The 13,717-nt window shown below is 40.8% G+C and overlaps 1 protein-coding gene across 2 annotated transcripts in view; it reads right to left on the bottom strand.

The window, feature by feature from the left end:
- ZC3HAV1 (zinc finger CCCH-type containing, antiviral 1) overlaps positions 1-13,290 on the bottom strand; it is a 95,141-nt gene extending 81,851 nt beyond the window's left edge. Inside the window, exon 1 of one of the 2 annotated variants that reach the window (XM_052001481.1) lies at positions 12,341-13,290. In XM_052001481.1, the coding sequence (XP_051857441.1) occupies positions 12,341-12,633 (293 nt within the window). In that variant the 5' untranslated portion in view covers positions 12,634-13,290. The remainder of the gene's footprint in view (positions 1-12,340) is intronic. The other variant, XM_052001480.1, reaches the window with a different exon arrangement.
- Positions 13,291-13,717: the final 427 nt, after the last annotated feature.

Raw genomic sequence — 13,717 nt, 5'->3', positions numbered from 1 at the left:
TAAAAAATAGAAAAGTAGTTTAGTGGGAAAGACTGGATAAACAAGTAACAGAAGGAATAGAAAATAGTAATCCGGTGTTTGACAAATCCAACTCAGAAAAGAATTCTCTATTTGATAGACACTGCTGAGAGAACTGGGAAATTAGGTTTATAACTTAGGTTACTATTAATCACAATAAACCCCAATAAATAGAGCAAGTGGAGTAACTGGTTTCTGAAGAACTGATTCCCTCCCTTGCTCAACTGTAAGAAATTGATGTAGTCACAAAAGTTAAGCACTGATAATAGGATATTAAATTAACTAAAGATGCAATCATCATTGTCCTAAACAAGTTTCTACTTAATTGAAATGGGAGGTGCAACACCAGGGACAGGGTGTTAATTGGGCATATCCCTAATTATTAATCATCCCTAATAATTAATCTGTATGCCCTAAATAAAGATGTGTTTTTTTGTTTGTTTGTTTTTTTGCTATAGGTATGAATTAGTTCAGCATTTTGGAAAAGAATTTGGAACTTTTAAAAAATACATCCTCTATGAACTAGCTATAGCCTAGGTCCCAAAATCATCAAAGAAAGAGGGAAAGGAGATGTGTATATATGTATATGTATGTGTAAACATGTGCATTTACACATGCATACATACATATACTCACAATATCAAATATTTACAGCAGGTCTTTTTGTGGTAATTAAAAATTAGAAACTGAAGATGTATCCTCCTATTAGGGAATGGTTAAATGAATGTAATGGAATATTATTGTCCTCTAAGAAATGACCAGTTTCAGAGGAATTGATACAGAGAGTAAAGGAAATAGAACTAGAACCATTTCTACAATGATAACATTTTAAAGGAAAAACCACTTTGAAAGACTTTAGAGCTCTGATCTGCAGCAATGATAACCCACAAGTGCGAAAGAATGAAGAATAAATACATTGTTCATGTTCTGACAGAGAGGCAACAACCTTAAAACACAGCAAAAAATTGTACACTTTCAGACATGGCCAAAGCAAGCCTTAGTCTTACTGGCTTATGGAGCCACACACTGAGGGTTTTAGTTTTCTTATTGCTCAATATAGAAGCAAGAGGGATAGTAAGAGGGACAATTTTAAAAAATTTTAATAATATTTTAATCAATGACTTAGATAAATGAAGACCAAGGTTATCAAATTTGCAGGTTACAGAAAACTGGGAGGAATATCAAGTACACTGAGTGCAGGATTAAAAACCTATCTTGAAGGGTTAACAGATATCAGATAGAATTAGATGAAATTATATGAGGAAAAAATATAAAATGCCTTACACCTGGGTTCAAAAAATAGGAACAGGAGATGATAATCCCCCAATATGGCAGGCTCTCGTCTGTCCCCCCACACAGTGTTCAGTTATGGGGGCCACATTTTGGAAAGGAGACTGTAAAGTTGGAAGGATTTTGGAGAAACCAACCAGCAGGGTGGAAGTCCTTGAGCTTATGCCATAGAAGGATTATTTAAAGGAACTAAGAGTGCTTATCCTAGAGAAGACTTAGAGATGTTAGGAGGGCTGCCTTAGAGTTTCTGAAACTTCTCAAATAGAAGATGATGTTAAAGAGAAAAAGAATAATGAGGAGGAAAAAGAGATTTTTAACTAGTAAGGTCTTTTGGCCTTAGAATATCAAAAGCTTCTCATGTAGAAAGCAATGATAAAGAGAAAAATAAGAAGAAGAAACGATTTTAAGTCTGTTAAAGTCTTTTGTCTCTCTTGTATCCCTTCTACATAGTAGGGACTTAATGTTTACCAAGTGACTAATAATATTAGCTAGTATCTTAAAACCACTTACTTTGTGAGCAGAATCAGGAGAATGTTGTACACAATAACAGCAATACACTGTAACTATATAATGATCTACTGTAAATGACCTAGTTATTCTTAGCAATACAAAGATCAATGACACTTCTGAAGGACCCATGGATTAAAAATGCTATTCACCTCCAGAGAAAGAACTGGTGGAGCCTGAATGCAGATCAAAAGTATACTATTTTTCACTTTATTTTTTTCCCAATGTTGTTTTTTCCCTTTTGTCCTGTGCCTTCTTTTATGATATGACTAATATGGAAATGTTTTGCATGATTACAGATATATGTATAATAACCTATATCAAACACCCTACTGTCTCAGAGGGGAGAAAATTTAGAACAGTCTAATGTACCCAAGAGTCCAGCAGACTTCCCAAGATCCGAACATGGGGAGACAGTGTCCCTTTTGGCAAGGGACTTCCAGAGAGACTCGTAGATGCTTTCAGTGTGGAAAAGTAGGGCACTGAAAGCTCAATGTTGGTATAGAGATAGAATGGGAAAACAGGGTGGGAGAACAAGACCCAATAATCCATGTCCAAAATGCAACAGAGGCTTCCATTGGGCCTCAGAATGTAGAAGGATTCAGAGAAACGGGATGAGGGGCCCAGCCCCAGGGCCCAAGGCAAAAAACACTTGGGGCATGATGGCAGCCAATGGTGCACCCAGAGAGTATCTAGAAATCCAGTACCCAGACATGACCAATCAGCCAGAAAGCCATATGATGGGAGAAGGGGATTACACAGTCAACCAGCCAGGAAGCAACCTGATGGCAGAAAGGAATTACAATTGGGGAGAATAGAGCTGTATGCAGCTGGGACAACTGAGATATCCCCTGGAGAGGTCTGTTCCTCTCCAGCCTATGGATCCCTTGCCTCCAGGCACAGTAGGCTTGACCATTTCACCTCCTTGTATGTACAAAACAGTGTCCATCCACACACTGATGTGGAAAACTGGGGAATGTGTAGATAATATCCCAGTCACTAATACAGGTAGACAATGTGTGACTTATCACCCAGGAGAAGTAGTAGCATCAGGTTTACTCATACAGAATCCTAATAAGCAATCTGGTGATATTTACCCAGATTCTGACTTCCAACAACAGAATCCAGGAATATACTGGACAGCAGCAGTAACGGCTGACCGACCTATGCTCACGATCTATATAAATGGTATACAATTAGAAGGATTGGTAGACACAGGTGCAGATCGTACAGTCATTAGAGGTGCCAACTGGCCCAGTCACTGGCCAAAGGTTAAGGCAGACACCTACATGTCTGGAGTAGGAGATCAATAGCAGCTGAAGTTAGTGCTGCCCCTATGAGATGGACTTTTGAAGGCGAAACAAGAGTTTTTACTCCTTTTCTAGTTGAAAAATCCCAATCAATCTGTGGGGAAGAGACGTTTTACAACAATTAGGGTTAAAAATGAGTACTTCGGTTTTTTAGGCAGGGCTGCTGTTGAAGGCCTGCCAACACTTTCACCTGTTCCTATCCAATGGAAAACTGATACACCAGTGTGGATAGAACAGTGGCCCTTAAGTAGCGATAAAATTCAGGCCTTATTAGATATAGTACAGGAGCAACTTGACCAAGGACTTACAACCTTCTCTAAGTCCTTGGAATTCCCCAGTGTTCTTTGTAAAAAAGAAATCTGGAAAATGGAGGATGCTCACTGATTTAAGAAAGGTGAATGAACAGATGGAAACTATAGGAACTTTCAGCCTGGGCTTCCATCAATTGCCTAGAGAGTGGCCTCTTTGGGTCATCGATATTAAGGATTGTTTCTATTCTATCCCTCTGGATAAGGAGGATATGAAAAGATTTGCCTTTTCAGTGCCAGCGTTAACTTAGCTGAGCCTTATAAAAGATATGAATGGACAGTTTTGCCACAGGGAATGAACAATAGCCCCACTATGTGTCAAATATATGTTGCTGCTGCTCTTGCTCCAGTAAGAAAAGCATTTCCAAAACTTATGCTATTACATCACGTGGATGATATATTGGGATGTGCACCTGAGGAACAAATGTTAAAAGCATGTCTACAAAAGACCATGGAAACACTAAGAAACTACAAATTGCACATAGCTGAAGAGAAAATTCAAAGACATGTTCCTTTTCAGTATTTAGAATGTGAAGTATACCCTAAGGTGCTTACAATACAAAAACTTTCTTTAAGAACAGAGAAGCTAAACACCTTAAATGACTTTCAGAAATTGACAGGAGATATCCAGTGGATGCAACCAGTATTAGGCTTGACTACCTATCAGTTACAAGCATTATATGACATTTTAAGGGGAGACAGTGCTTTAAAGTCACCACACCAGCTTATCAAAGAAGCTCAAGAGGCTTTGAGAGAAGATGAACTGGCTTTATCCAATGTGGTTGAAAGAATCATTCAAAAACCCTTGAAAATATCAGTTTTTGCTACACAAGAGGCACCCACAGCAGTCCTTCATCAAGGAGACAGTGTGATAGAATGGGTGAACCTCCCGGAACAACCAGAACAAAGCCTTACTCCTTATCCAGTGCTTGTGGCTAGAATTTTATTAAAGGCCATTAAGCAAGCAGTACAATTATCTGGGATAAGACCTGACAAAATATACACCTTTTATACTAATGCACAAATTAATGTGTACAGAGTGGCAAATTTTTTTTAGCCATGGCTCCAAATTTTACACACGGTCTCCATTAAAGATGACCAGACGATTACATAATTGGTGATGGATTCTTGAAGAGGTTTCTAAAGTTCCTCTTAAAGGACCAACCATTTTTACAGATGCATCCAAACATAATATTTGCGCTGTATACTCTCGTGACTTAACTATAAAGAGAGTAGTCAGAACTCCTTTTCAGTCCACTCAGCAGAATGAATTGTATGCGATCATGCTAGCTCTCACTTATTACCCAGGAGACATAAATATAATATCTAATTCAGCCTATTCAGTAGGTGTGGTACAAAGAATTGCCACAGCCCAAATAAAATTTGTAACCTCTAATATATATCAGCTCTTTAAGAAACTTCAAGAGCAAGAGAGAAAGCATCCAGGTAAGATTTATATCTTGCATGTCCACTCTCATAGTGGATTTCCAAGTCCTATTTTTGATGGTAATTCAAAGGCAGATAGCCTTCTAACCATGTTGGCCAATACTTCTTTATTTCAGGAGGCCCAGGAATCTCATTCTAAATATCATCAGACTGCTTGAGCTTTACGTTTACAATTTGGAATAACAAGAGAGGAAGCTAAGAGCATAGTAAAAACCTATACAGCTTGTATTCCTTTCCATGCTCCTATACTGCCTCCAGGGAAAAACCTTCGTGGTTTGAGACCCAATGAAGTCTGGCAAATGGATGTGACCCATTATAAATCTTTTGTCGTCTGTCTTTTATCCACGTTGTGGTAGACACTTTTTCAGTATTCACTTTTGCAATACCAGCAGCAAAAGAGATAGCCCGAGTGGTCACTGAATTCCTTATACAAGCATTTGCAATTATGGGTGTGCCACAAGCAAGTAAAACAGACAATGGCCCTGCATCTACTTCTAAACATTTTGCACACTTTTGTGCACAGTATAAGATTTTACACACCACTGGTATACCCTTTAATCCTCAAGGACAGGCAATAGTAGAGAGGAGAAACAGAGACATTAAGACGCTGCTCCAAAAACAAAACAAAGGGGGAACCACAGGTAACCCTAGACAACTTCTAACTCTAGCTCTTTATATTATTAACTTCTTGATTTTTGATAAAGATGCACTGGCTCCGGCAGACAGGTTTTATAACCCACCGGAAGGGCAATGTCCAGTGCAAGCAGCTCCACTATTTTTAGATAATTGCTAGGTGATGTGGAGAAACCCAGAAAGTGGTGAATGGAAGGGACCAGATAAATTAACTGTTTGGGGGCAGAGGGTTTGCTTGTATCTCTACAGATGGAGAAAGAATCAGATGGGTGCCAATGAGCCGTACTCGCCTTGTCCATCGCAGAGAGACGGAGCAGACCCTGGAAACGAAAAAGACCCAAGAAACATCGGGGGGTTCTGTCGCTGATTGTGCTCACCATTGAAAGAGCATGGCAGTTATGGCGTTTGACTCACGGACATCAAAAATTGTTGGACTTCAAAACCATCAGGAATCATTGGAATCCCTGAGACATGAAAACATTGTTGCAGGATTTGAAAGCCCTCAAGAATCATTGGATTTTCTGAGAAATGATAAGACTGTTGCAGGACTTCAAAATCTGCTGGAATCATTGGATTCCCTAACACATAAAAAGACTCTTGCAGGACTTCAAAAACTTATGGGGATCATTGGATTCCCTGACACATGAAGCAATGGACAATAGATTGGTTTTGGACTATCTCTTGGCTGCTGAAGAAGGCGTATGTGTGACTGTTGTTTACTTACTCTCCTTCTAGGACTTCTGGAAACCTTTGACAACACCATGTTAATTCATATTGTTTGTTATATCACTACTTGCATGTACAATTCATGTTTGTTATACCACATCAAGCTTGCACTGACTGTGGGAAAACTCACCACTAATAGCCTGTGTGTTATTGCTATGTGCTTGTGTAATACCTCCCATGCTGATGGGTTTGTGCATACCTGTTTCTAATAAGACCCTTCAGCCCAGAAACACACTAGCAACCTCCACTTCCCTTTGGTGCTTTTCATCTCCCTTCCTGAGATATCAGGGAGGGCGTGACCACCTGTGTTCTAAAACAAAAGAAAGCGGAAGATGTAATGGGCTTGAAACTCTTGAGTCGATGCACTGAGGTCAGGACAGCCAAGCACTTAAGGCTAAATACTGAATGGACAATATTCTATGGACATATGCTTGGGAAATGGCCCTTCCCACTATGCTGTGCTGGCTCAATGATTGGTGTATACAGAGGATTGTAAGAGGGACTAGGGGGTGGAATAAGACTAGTTAGAGTCACTTTGGTGGTAGATGAGGGAGAAGGAAAGTTGCAGAGATTCTGCATCCATCCAATTCAATCCTTCCTCTAAAGACCAAGAATAAAGACCAAGGACTTTTGTTTATCCTGACTCTGGCTGATTCTAAGGTGTCCAGGGTGTTAACACTGTCATCACACTAGCTAAAAAAAAAAAAAAAAAAAAGCCAAAAAAACCTACTATGTGCCAAACACTTTACAAATATTATCTCATTTGATCCCTACAATTGTTACCCCATTTTACAACTAAAGAAACAAACAGAGGTTAAGTGGTTGACCCAAAGTAAAAAAAACAAACCAAAAAAAAAAAAAACCTTAACAACTGTCTGCAGCCACATTTGAACTCAGATTTTCCTGACTCCAAGCCCAGCCCTCTATCCTCCAGGCTAAGGCAGATTAGATATGTTTTGCTTGGTCCAATGAGTAAAAATGGTAAAGAGGCAACAAGAAAAATCTCCTAAAAGTTAAAATCCACTGAAGTACAGAGTAGTGCATGTCTGTGCATGTTATGGAGAGACACATCCTCTCTAAGGAGGCAGCCCTACCTGAGAACAAAACAGGAGCTCTCTACAACCCTTTTGGAAGAACTCCATCTAAGCTGACTTGGACCAAGCTTCCTATTCTCTGTGATCTTCCATCCTGAATACTCTCTTGCCACTGGCCTTGCCAACACTTGTTCTAGAACAATAATGAAATCAGAACCAGTGATGACAATCTTCATCTTTGTGACTTCTCAAACCAAAATATCCTTCCCATAACCTCACTGCACACAATATTTCCTGGGATAGAAGTAAGCTTCTTGAAGCCAAGGGCTGTCTTGTTTTGGGATCTATATGCCTAGCATAGAGGGCCATAATTGGCAAATTGTAAGTGCTTCATAAATGATTTATCATTCATTCACCACGTAAATAATGTTTCCTAACACACTGTCAGCGTATGACATTTTTTCTGGAGGGAGCCCAGTCTTTCCTCCCCAGGACCTCAGAGAAAGGACGACAGAAACAAGAAGAAAGGACGACAGAAACAAGAAGGAAGGATGACAGAAACAAGAAGGAAGTATAACAGAAACAAGAAGAAAGGACAACAGAAAGAAGAAAGGATGACAGAAACAAGAAGAAAGGACAATAGAAACAAGAAGAAAGGACAACAGAAACAAGGACAATGCTTTAAAAAAAAAATTTCACTAGCCCCTGTCACATTTACCTCAGTCCTTGCAGTGACAAAGTTGTCATCGTGGCCAACAAATATGTCTGAGCTTTTCTAAACATTAATCAACAAAGCAGAGATTTTTTTCTGCAGAGGATTTTTGGTCTCACCAAATAAAGGCATTAATTGGCAAGAAGGCCAGGTAGGAACAGCCTGCACACTGTTATGAAGCCAAAGTTATTTTTAAGGTTTTTTTTTTTAATTCCCTGAAACTTTTGGGGCTATCTGCCACCTGCTGGTTTTTTCCACTGTCCATTCCTGAAGGGCATGTTGGAACATGGGGGACATTGCAGTACAATATCACCAGAGTTTGCCTCTATTTTACTTTATAACTGAAAATGCTACTTCATTTTTCTAGGTCTCAGTTTCCTTATTTGAAAAATGAGGGAATTAAATTAAACAATTTCTAAGGTTCTTATAAATTCTAGTTCTAAAAATCTATGATTCATAGCTCTTTATGGCCTTATTTTGAATAATTAATTCTATAATTCTCATTCTCTCTCACATCAACCATCATCAACAAACAGACTAGAAGCAAAAGAAATATATGCAATAATAATTTGTCAGAGTTTTCTTCTATGACTAAGAGAATGTCTGCAGGTTGGAATTCATCATAATCAAATGATATTCACTGAAAATTTATTTGTTATAAGATATCATGCAAGCTGTTGGTTATGTAAAGAGTTATAAAACAGGCACTGACCTCAGTGGGCTTACAGTCTAGGTGAAAGATGGAAGAGAAACATCATAAGCATATAAAACACCATTATGTTAAATGCCAAACAAAATTCAGCAGGAGTTCTGAAGGAGAAATACTCCCATAAAGCTGGGAGGATGGGAGCCGTAGGGTTGGAAAGATTTTTGGGAGGAAGTGAGACTTGAGTTCAGTTTTGATTGAATGGTATAGATAAAAGAAAAAGCAGGGAGAGGGTGGGACATTCCAAGTAGAAAAGGGAAGCAGGAATGCCCATGATGCATTGGGGAAACAAAAAGCAAAACAGTTTGGCCACTATAGGCTTTGCTCAGGAGAGAAGTGTCAAACAGGAGGCCCAGAGGCCTGAGGCCTACAATATTTCCTACTGTAGGAGGGAATCAGATTAAAATGTAATGTTATTATTTGTTTTTTTATTATTATTTATTACTTGTTCATTTTAGTCTTTGTTGCAGAAGGAAACCAGATTAAACTATAATGATTATTTTCATGTCTCTGGTTAGCAAAATAAAGCCTAAATGAGTTTAGAAAAACAAATTTAATGAAGTAAATAAAACAAAGATAATTATTAGCATGTAGTTTTTTTAAGTCAATATGTAGCTGCAGGGATCCTTATGTATAGTTTGATACCATTGGTATTCAAGATGATCAAAGAAAAGGTTGGAGAATCTTATGTACAGAGTATTACATACCAGCCCACATCAGTCAGACTTTATCACTTGGGCAATGGGGAGCCATCAAAGACTTCTGAGCAAGATGGTGACATGTTCAAAGTACTCTTTTAGAAAGATTAACTTGGGGGCAGCCAGATGGCATAGTGGATAGAGCATCAGTCCTGGAGTCAGGAGGACCTGAATACAAATCCAACCTCAGACACTTAACTCATCCAAGAATGTGACCCTGAATAAGGCACTTAACCCAACTGCCTCACCAAAAAAAAAGAAAGAAAGAAAGAAAAATTAACCTGTGGACAATGAATAGAATAAATTGTAGTGAAGAACTAATAGACAAAGAAACTACTAGGAATACACTGCAATGGGCCACTGGGTATGGGAACATGAATTAGGAAAATGGCTTCAGAAATAAATGAGACAAGGGGATATTAAAAAAAAAAAAAAAAAAAAAAAAAAAAAAAAAACCTTTTTCTGGTAGATATTTTTAACCTGAGGTCCATAAATTCACATGGTGTCTGTGGACAGATTTTAGGGAATCTGTAAACTTACCAAAAAAAGAAATTATATCTTCATTTTTTAGAAACTTTTAGGTTCTTTTGGAATACAACAAATTTCACTTTTGACATTTAAAAACATAATTCTGAGGAGAGGGCCACAGGTTTTTATCAGAATGCCAAAAAGGGTCTAACACAAAAAAATGTATTTGCTCTACTAGAAGTTGTGACTGAGTAAAAGAAAAAGGATGACAAATCGAATAATAGGTTTGCAAATTATATGTATATGTATACACATATACATATATACATACACACACATATACACACACACGCATACATCTCAAGTTTGAAGTTTTGGTTTCTATTAGAATGAAGTGGCAAATGGAAGCAGATTTGAACACAGATTTGAACTTACTAGGAGTCTCCTTTTCCACAGAGAGGACTATCCACTGTGCAATTAGTCGGAGATATGGACCCTGTTGGAAATATGAACTCCGGACTTATCAGAGAAATATAAATGTAAATTTGGGTGAGAAAACCAGAGCAGATAGTTGAAGCCACAGGAACAGATAAGAGCTCCAAAGGGAAAGAGCAATATGAAGCAAGAATATCAGAAAAAAGGCTGCGTCAAGGACTTAGCTATGGAGTACCCCACCTTATATAGATGGTTAGAGGAAAAGGAAAGATAGAATAGGTCCAGGAAGTAGAAGGAAAACAACAATATGGGAGTCAAAAGACTTTTTGTGTGTGTTTGTGTGAGATGAACAGGTTGATTTTAGAAAAAACATGGAAAACTTGAATGAAATAAGGAAAAAAAACAAGAGAATGTGTATAGTAACAGCAATATTGTTTGAAGAATATCTGTAAACACATGTAATTGGAAAAAAATAAAATACTATTAGAACAAAAAACTTTATAAAAAGAATAAGTGTGAATGACCAAAGCTATTATGATTACAAATATTCAAATCAACTATAAAGGATCTATGAAGAAAGATTCTATTCACCTCCAAAGAAAGAACTGATCAATCTAGGTATTCACAGACTGGTTTTACATACATGTATATATACACACATATGTATGTGTCAAATGGCCTCTAATGTGGTAACAAAATTCCCTTTAAAAAAAAAAGAATTCTAGGAGTGGCTGGTCAATCGATACTGATGGCTTCAGTACAGTTTCAGCAGTCGCTAAGAGCAAAAGCAAGGTTCTAGAACTGGTGAGGAGAAAATGAAGGTAAAAGAAGGTGGGGGGGGCGGGGCATAACAGTTAGCAGCTCCTAGTTGGGTGGAGTGGCAGCTGGGGTAGCAGGGGTAGGAGGCTTGGGTGATCTGTGGTTCTAAAGCCGAGAGAAAGCAGCATGTGGGCTTTGGGGGGATAATACTGAGGGATGGATCTCAGCGGGTTTGTGGGAACGGAAGATGGATAATTGTATTCAGGAGAGAGTCTCCACACTCAGGTTTTCTTCTCCAATCTCTGTCTCACAAATAAACCCTATTTCAGGGCCCATCCAGGCACAATGGAAGGATACAGAAGTCAAAAGTTTTTAAAATACTTAGCTTGCAGCCAAGTTACACGTAAGCAGGAAGTTAAGAGCAGGATTATTCTAAGTCAAGTAGAAAGTGTTCCAAGGCAGAATTCTGGCATGGGGGAGGGGGCTATCGAGCTCCTGGATGGGGGGAAGGAGGAAACAGAAAGGAAAGGTATTAAGTGGGAGAGGGACTGGAAGAGGGAAGCAGAAGGGAAGGGGGGAGGGCAATTGGGAGATAGGTGAATGAAAGAAAGGTGGGGGAATGGCATGGGAAGGAATGGCATGGGAGGAAATAGAAGGGGAAAGGGAAGGGAAAAGGAGGACCGGGATATCGGTGAATGAAAGACAAGTGGGGGAATTGGAAGGGGGAGGATGATTGGGAGACAGGTGAATGGAAAAGAAGGGAGGGAATAGTATGGCAGAAAAGGAAGGAGGAGAGGGAAGGGAAGGAGGACTGGGATATAGGTGATGGAAGGGAGGCGGGGAATGGAAGAGGGAAATGGAAAGAAGAGGATTGGGAGATAGTCGAATGAAGGGGGGGATGGAAAGGAGGAGGATTGGGAGATCGGCGAATGGAAGTGGTACAATGGAATGGAGAAATGGAAGGGGGAATGGGAAGAAGGAGGGGGATGGGGAGATAGGCAAATAGAAGGAGAGGAATAGACGAGAGGAGTGAATAGGAGAACTGGAAGAATGGGGGAAATGCAAGAGAGGTGGGGTAAATGGAAAGAAGGGAGACTGAAGACATGGAAGGGAGGGAAATGGAAGGGGAGAAAGAAAAAAGGGGGAACGGCGAGGAGGGGAGAAGAAGAGCAAGAAGAAAGGATGGGGGGAGACAAGAATGGAGGCTGGGAGGGGGAGGGAGTAGAAGGCGCAGAGGGACGGAAACTGGGAGAATTCCCGGGGAAAAGGCAAGGTGGCGGCCGCACTCACCTCTCGCGACGGCACCTGTCCAAAAGGTTGAGCTTGCAGAGGTGCAAGGCCTCGCAGGCGCCCCTACACGTTACGCGGCGGCACACTCGCACCGGGGTGGTGGCCAGCACTAGAGGACCGGCGTCGGGGCCCTGGTCCAGGAGCACGAAGCGCTCGGGGCCAGCTTCGCTCAACACCTCGAGGAGCTGCCCCTCAGACAGCTCGATGAGACCGAGCAGTTCGCGGAGTGCCAGGCGGCCCCCTTGGGCGCACAGGAGCCCCGTGAGGAAGCCGCACACGGCAGGGTCAGCCATGGTCCTCGCGGGCTTCCCGAGCGCGGCCGCCCGCTGAGAAGGAAAGCGCGGCGCAGAAGGCTCCGAGCCACCACCGCGGAGCGCAGAGTCGAAGAAACGAAACTTAGAGTTCGGGGCCAGAGGGTGGAGAGGGGGAGTGGGGGGCGGGCCCAGCCTGAGCCGCTGACTTTCCGGAAACGCCCCAACCCAGGGTTGCCTGCGGATTCGTTTCTAATTGGAAAATGGGCTGGCCCGGAGCCCTGGGTCTGTGAATTCTCGGGGGCCCTGAAATGAACCTAGACTTTGATCACGTTCCAAACCAGCTGAAGTGCCCGGCGAGAAAGAAAGGGGGGCTAGGCCGACGGCCCGGGTCTCGGCGGAATCCCTTCTTCCCTCCTCCTCCCCCCTCCTTTCTCCATCTCCTGGGAACTCTGCCAGGGAAGAGTTCACTCCCCGGGCTTCTTACGTCGAGGCTCCGGGAAACTCCCGAAACCAGCCTCCGCCCTGTGCTCCCAGGCTAGTTTTTAGGAGTAGCCCAGGGTGATTGTTGACGGCACTCGGGTCCCTCCCTCCCCGAGCTCCGATCCCCCCTTCCTTCCTCTTATTTCCTTTTCGCTTTATATCTGTTTGCAAATTCCTTAAAAGAAAAGGATTATTTTCATTCCTTGTGTAGCCTCTTACAGTATCTGGCACATAGTAGTCGCTTAATAATAATAATAATAATAAATGTCCAGTAATTGATTTCCATTTTCCCTTCGCAACTTCTACTTAACTGCCCGAGGGAGGTGACCCCTCTCTCTGTAGGTGATTGGTAAGGGTCACATGAGACAACACAAGTCTATAAAGAACTTTGTAAATAGGAGATACAATTATTTGTTAATCCAAAACATTCTGTTGCGTGCACATATTTCACTTGCACCAGTTATTCAACGTTTAAAAGAACTTGTATTGGTATTTTTTATTTTTAAATTACTTTTTTTTTTTAATACAAATAAGGATGTTCTGGAACCAATTCCTACGAGATTCTAAGAGCCAACTATTGATTTTTGAGCATGATCATTTATCTCACAATTGTTTGGTTGGTTATCTGATTTTAAGAAAGAGA

The sequence above is a fragment of the Antechinus flavipes genome, chromosome 5, assembly GCF_016432865.1.
Source record: "Antechinus flavipes isolate AdamAnt ecotype Samford, QLD, Australia chromosome 5, AdamAnt_v2, whole genome shotgun sequence".
Classification (NCBI taxonomy): domain Eukaryota; kingdom Metazoa; phylum Chordata; class Mammalia; order Dasyuromorphia; family Dasyuridae; genus Antechinus; species Antechinus flavipes.
The sequence above is the reverse complement of the archived record's forward strand: the minus strand, read 5'-3'. Positions and strand labels throughout refer to the sequence as shown.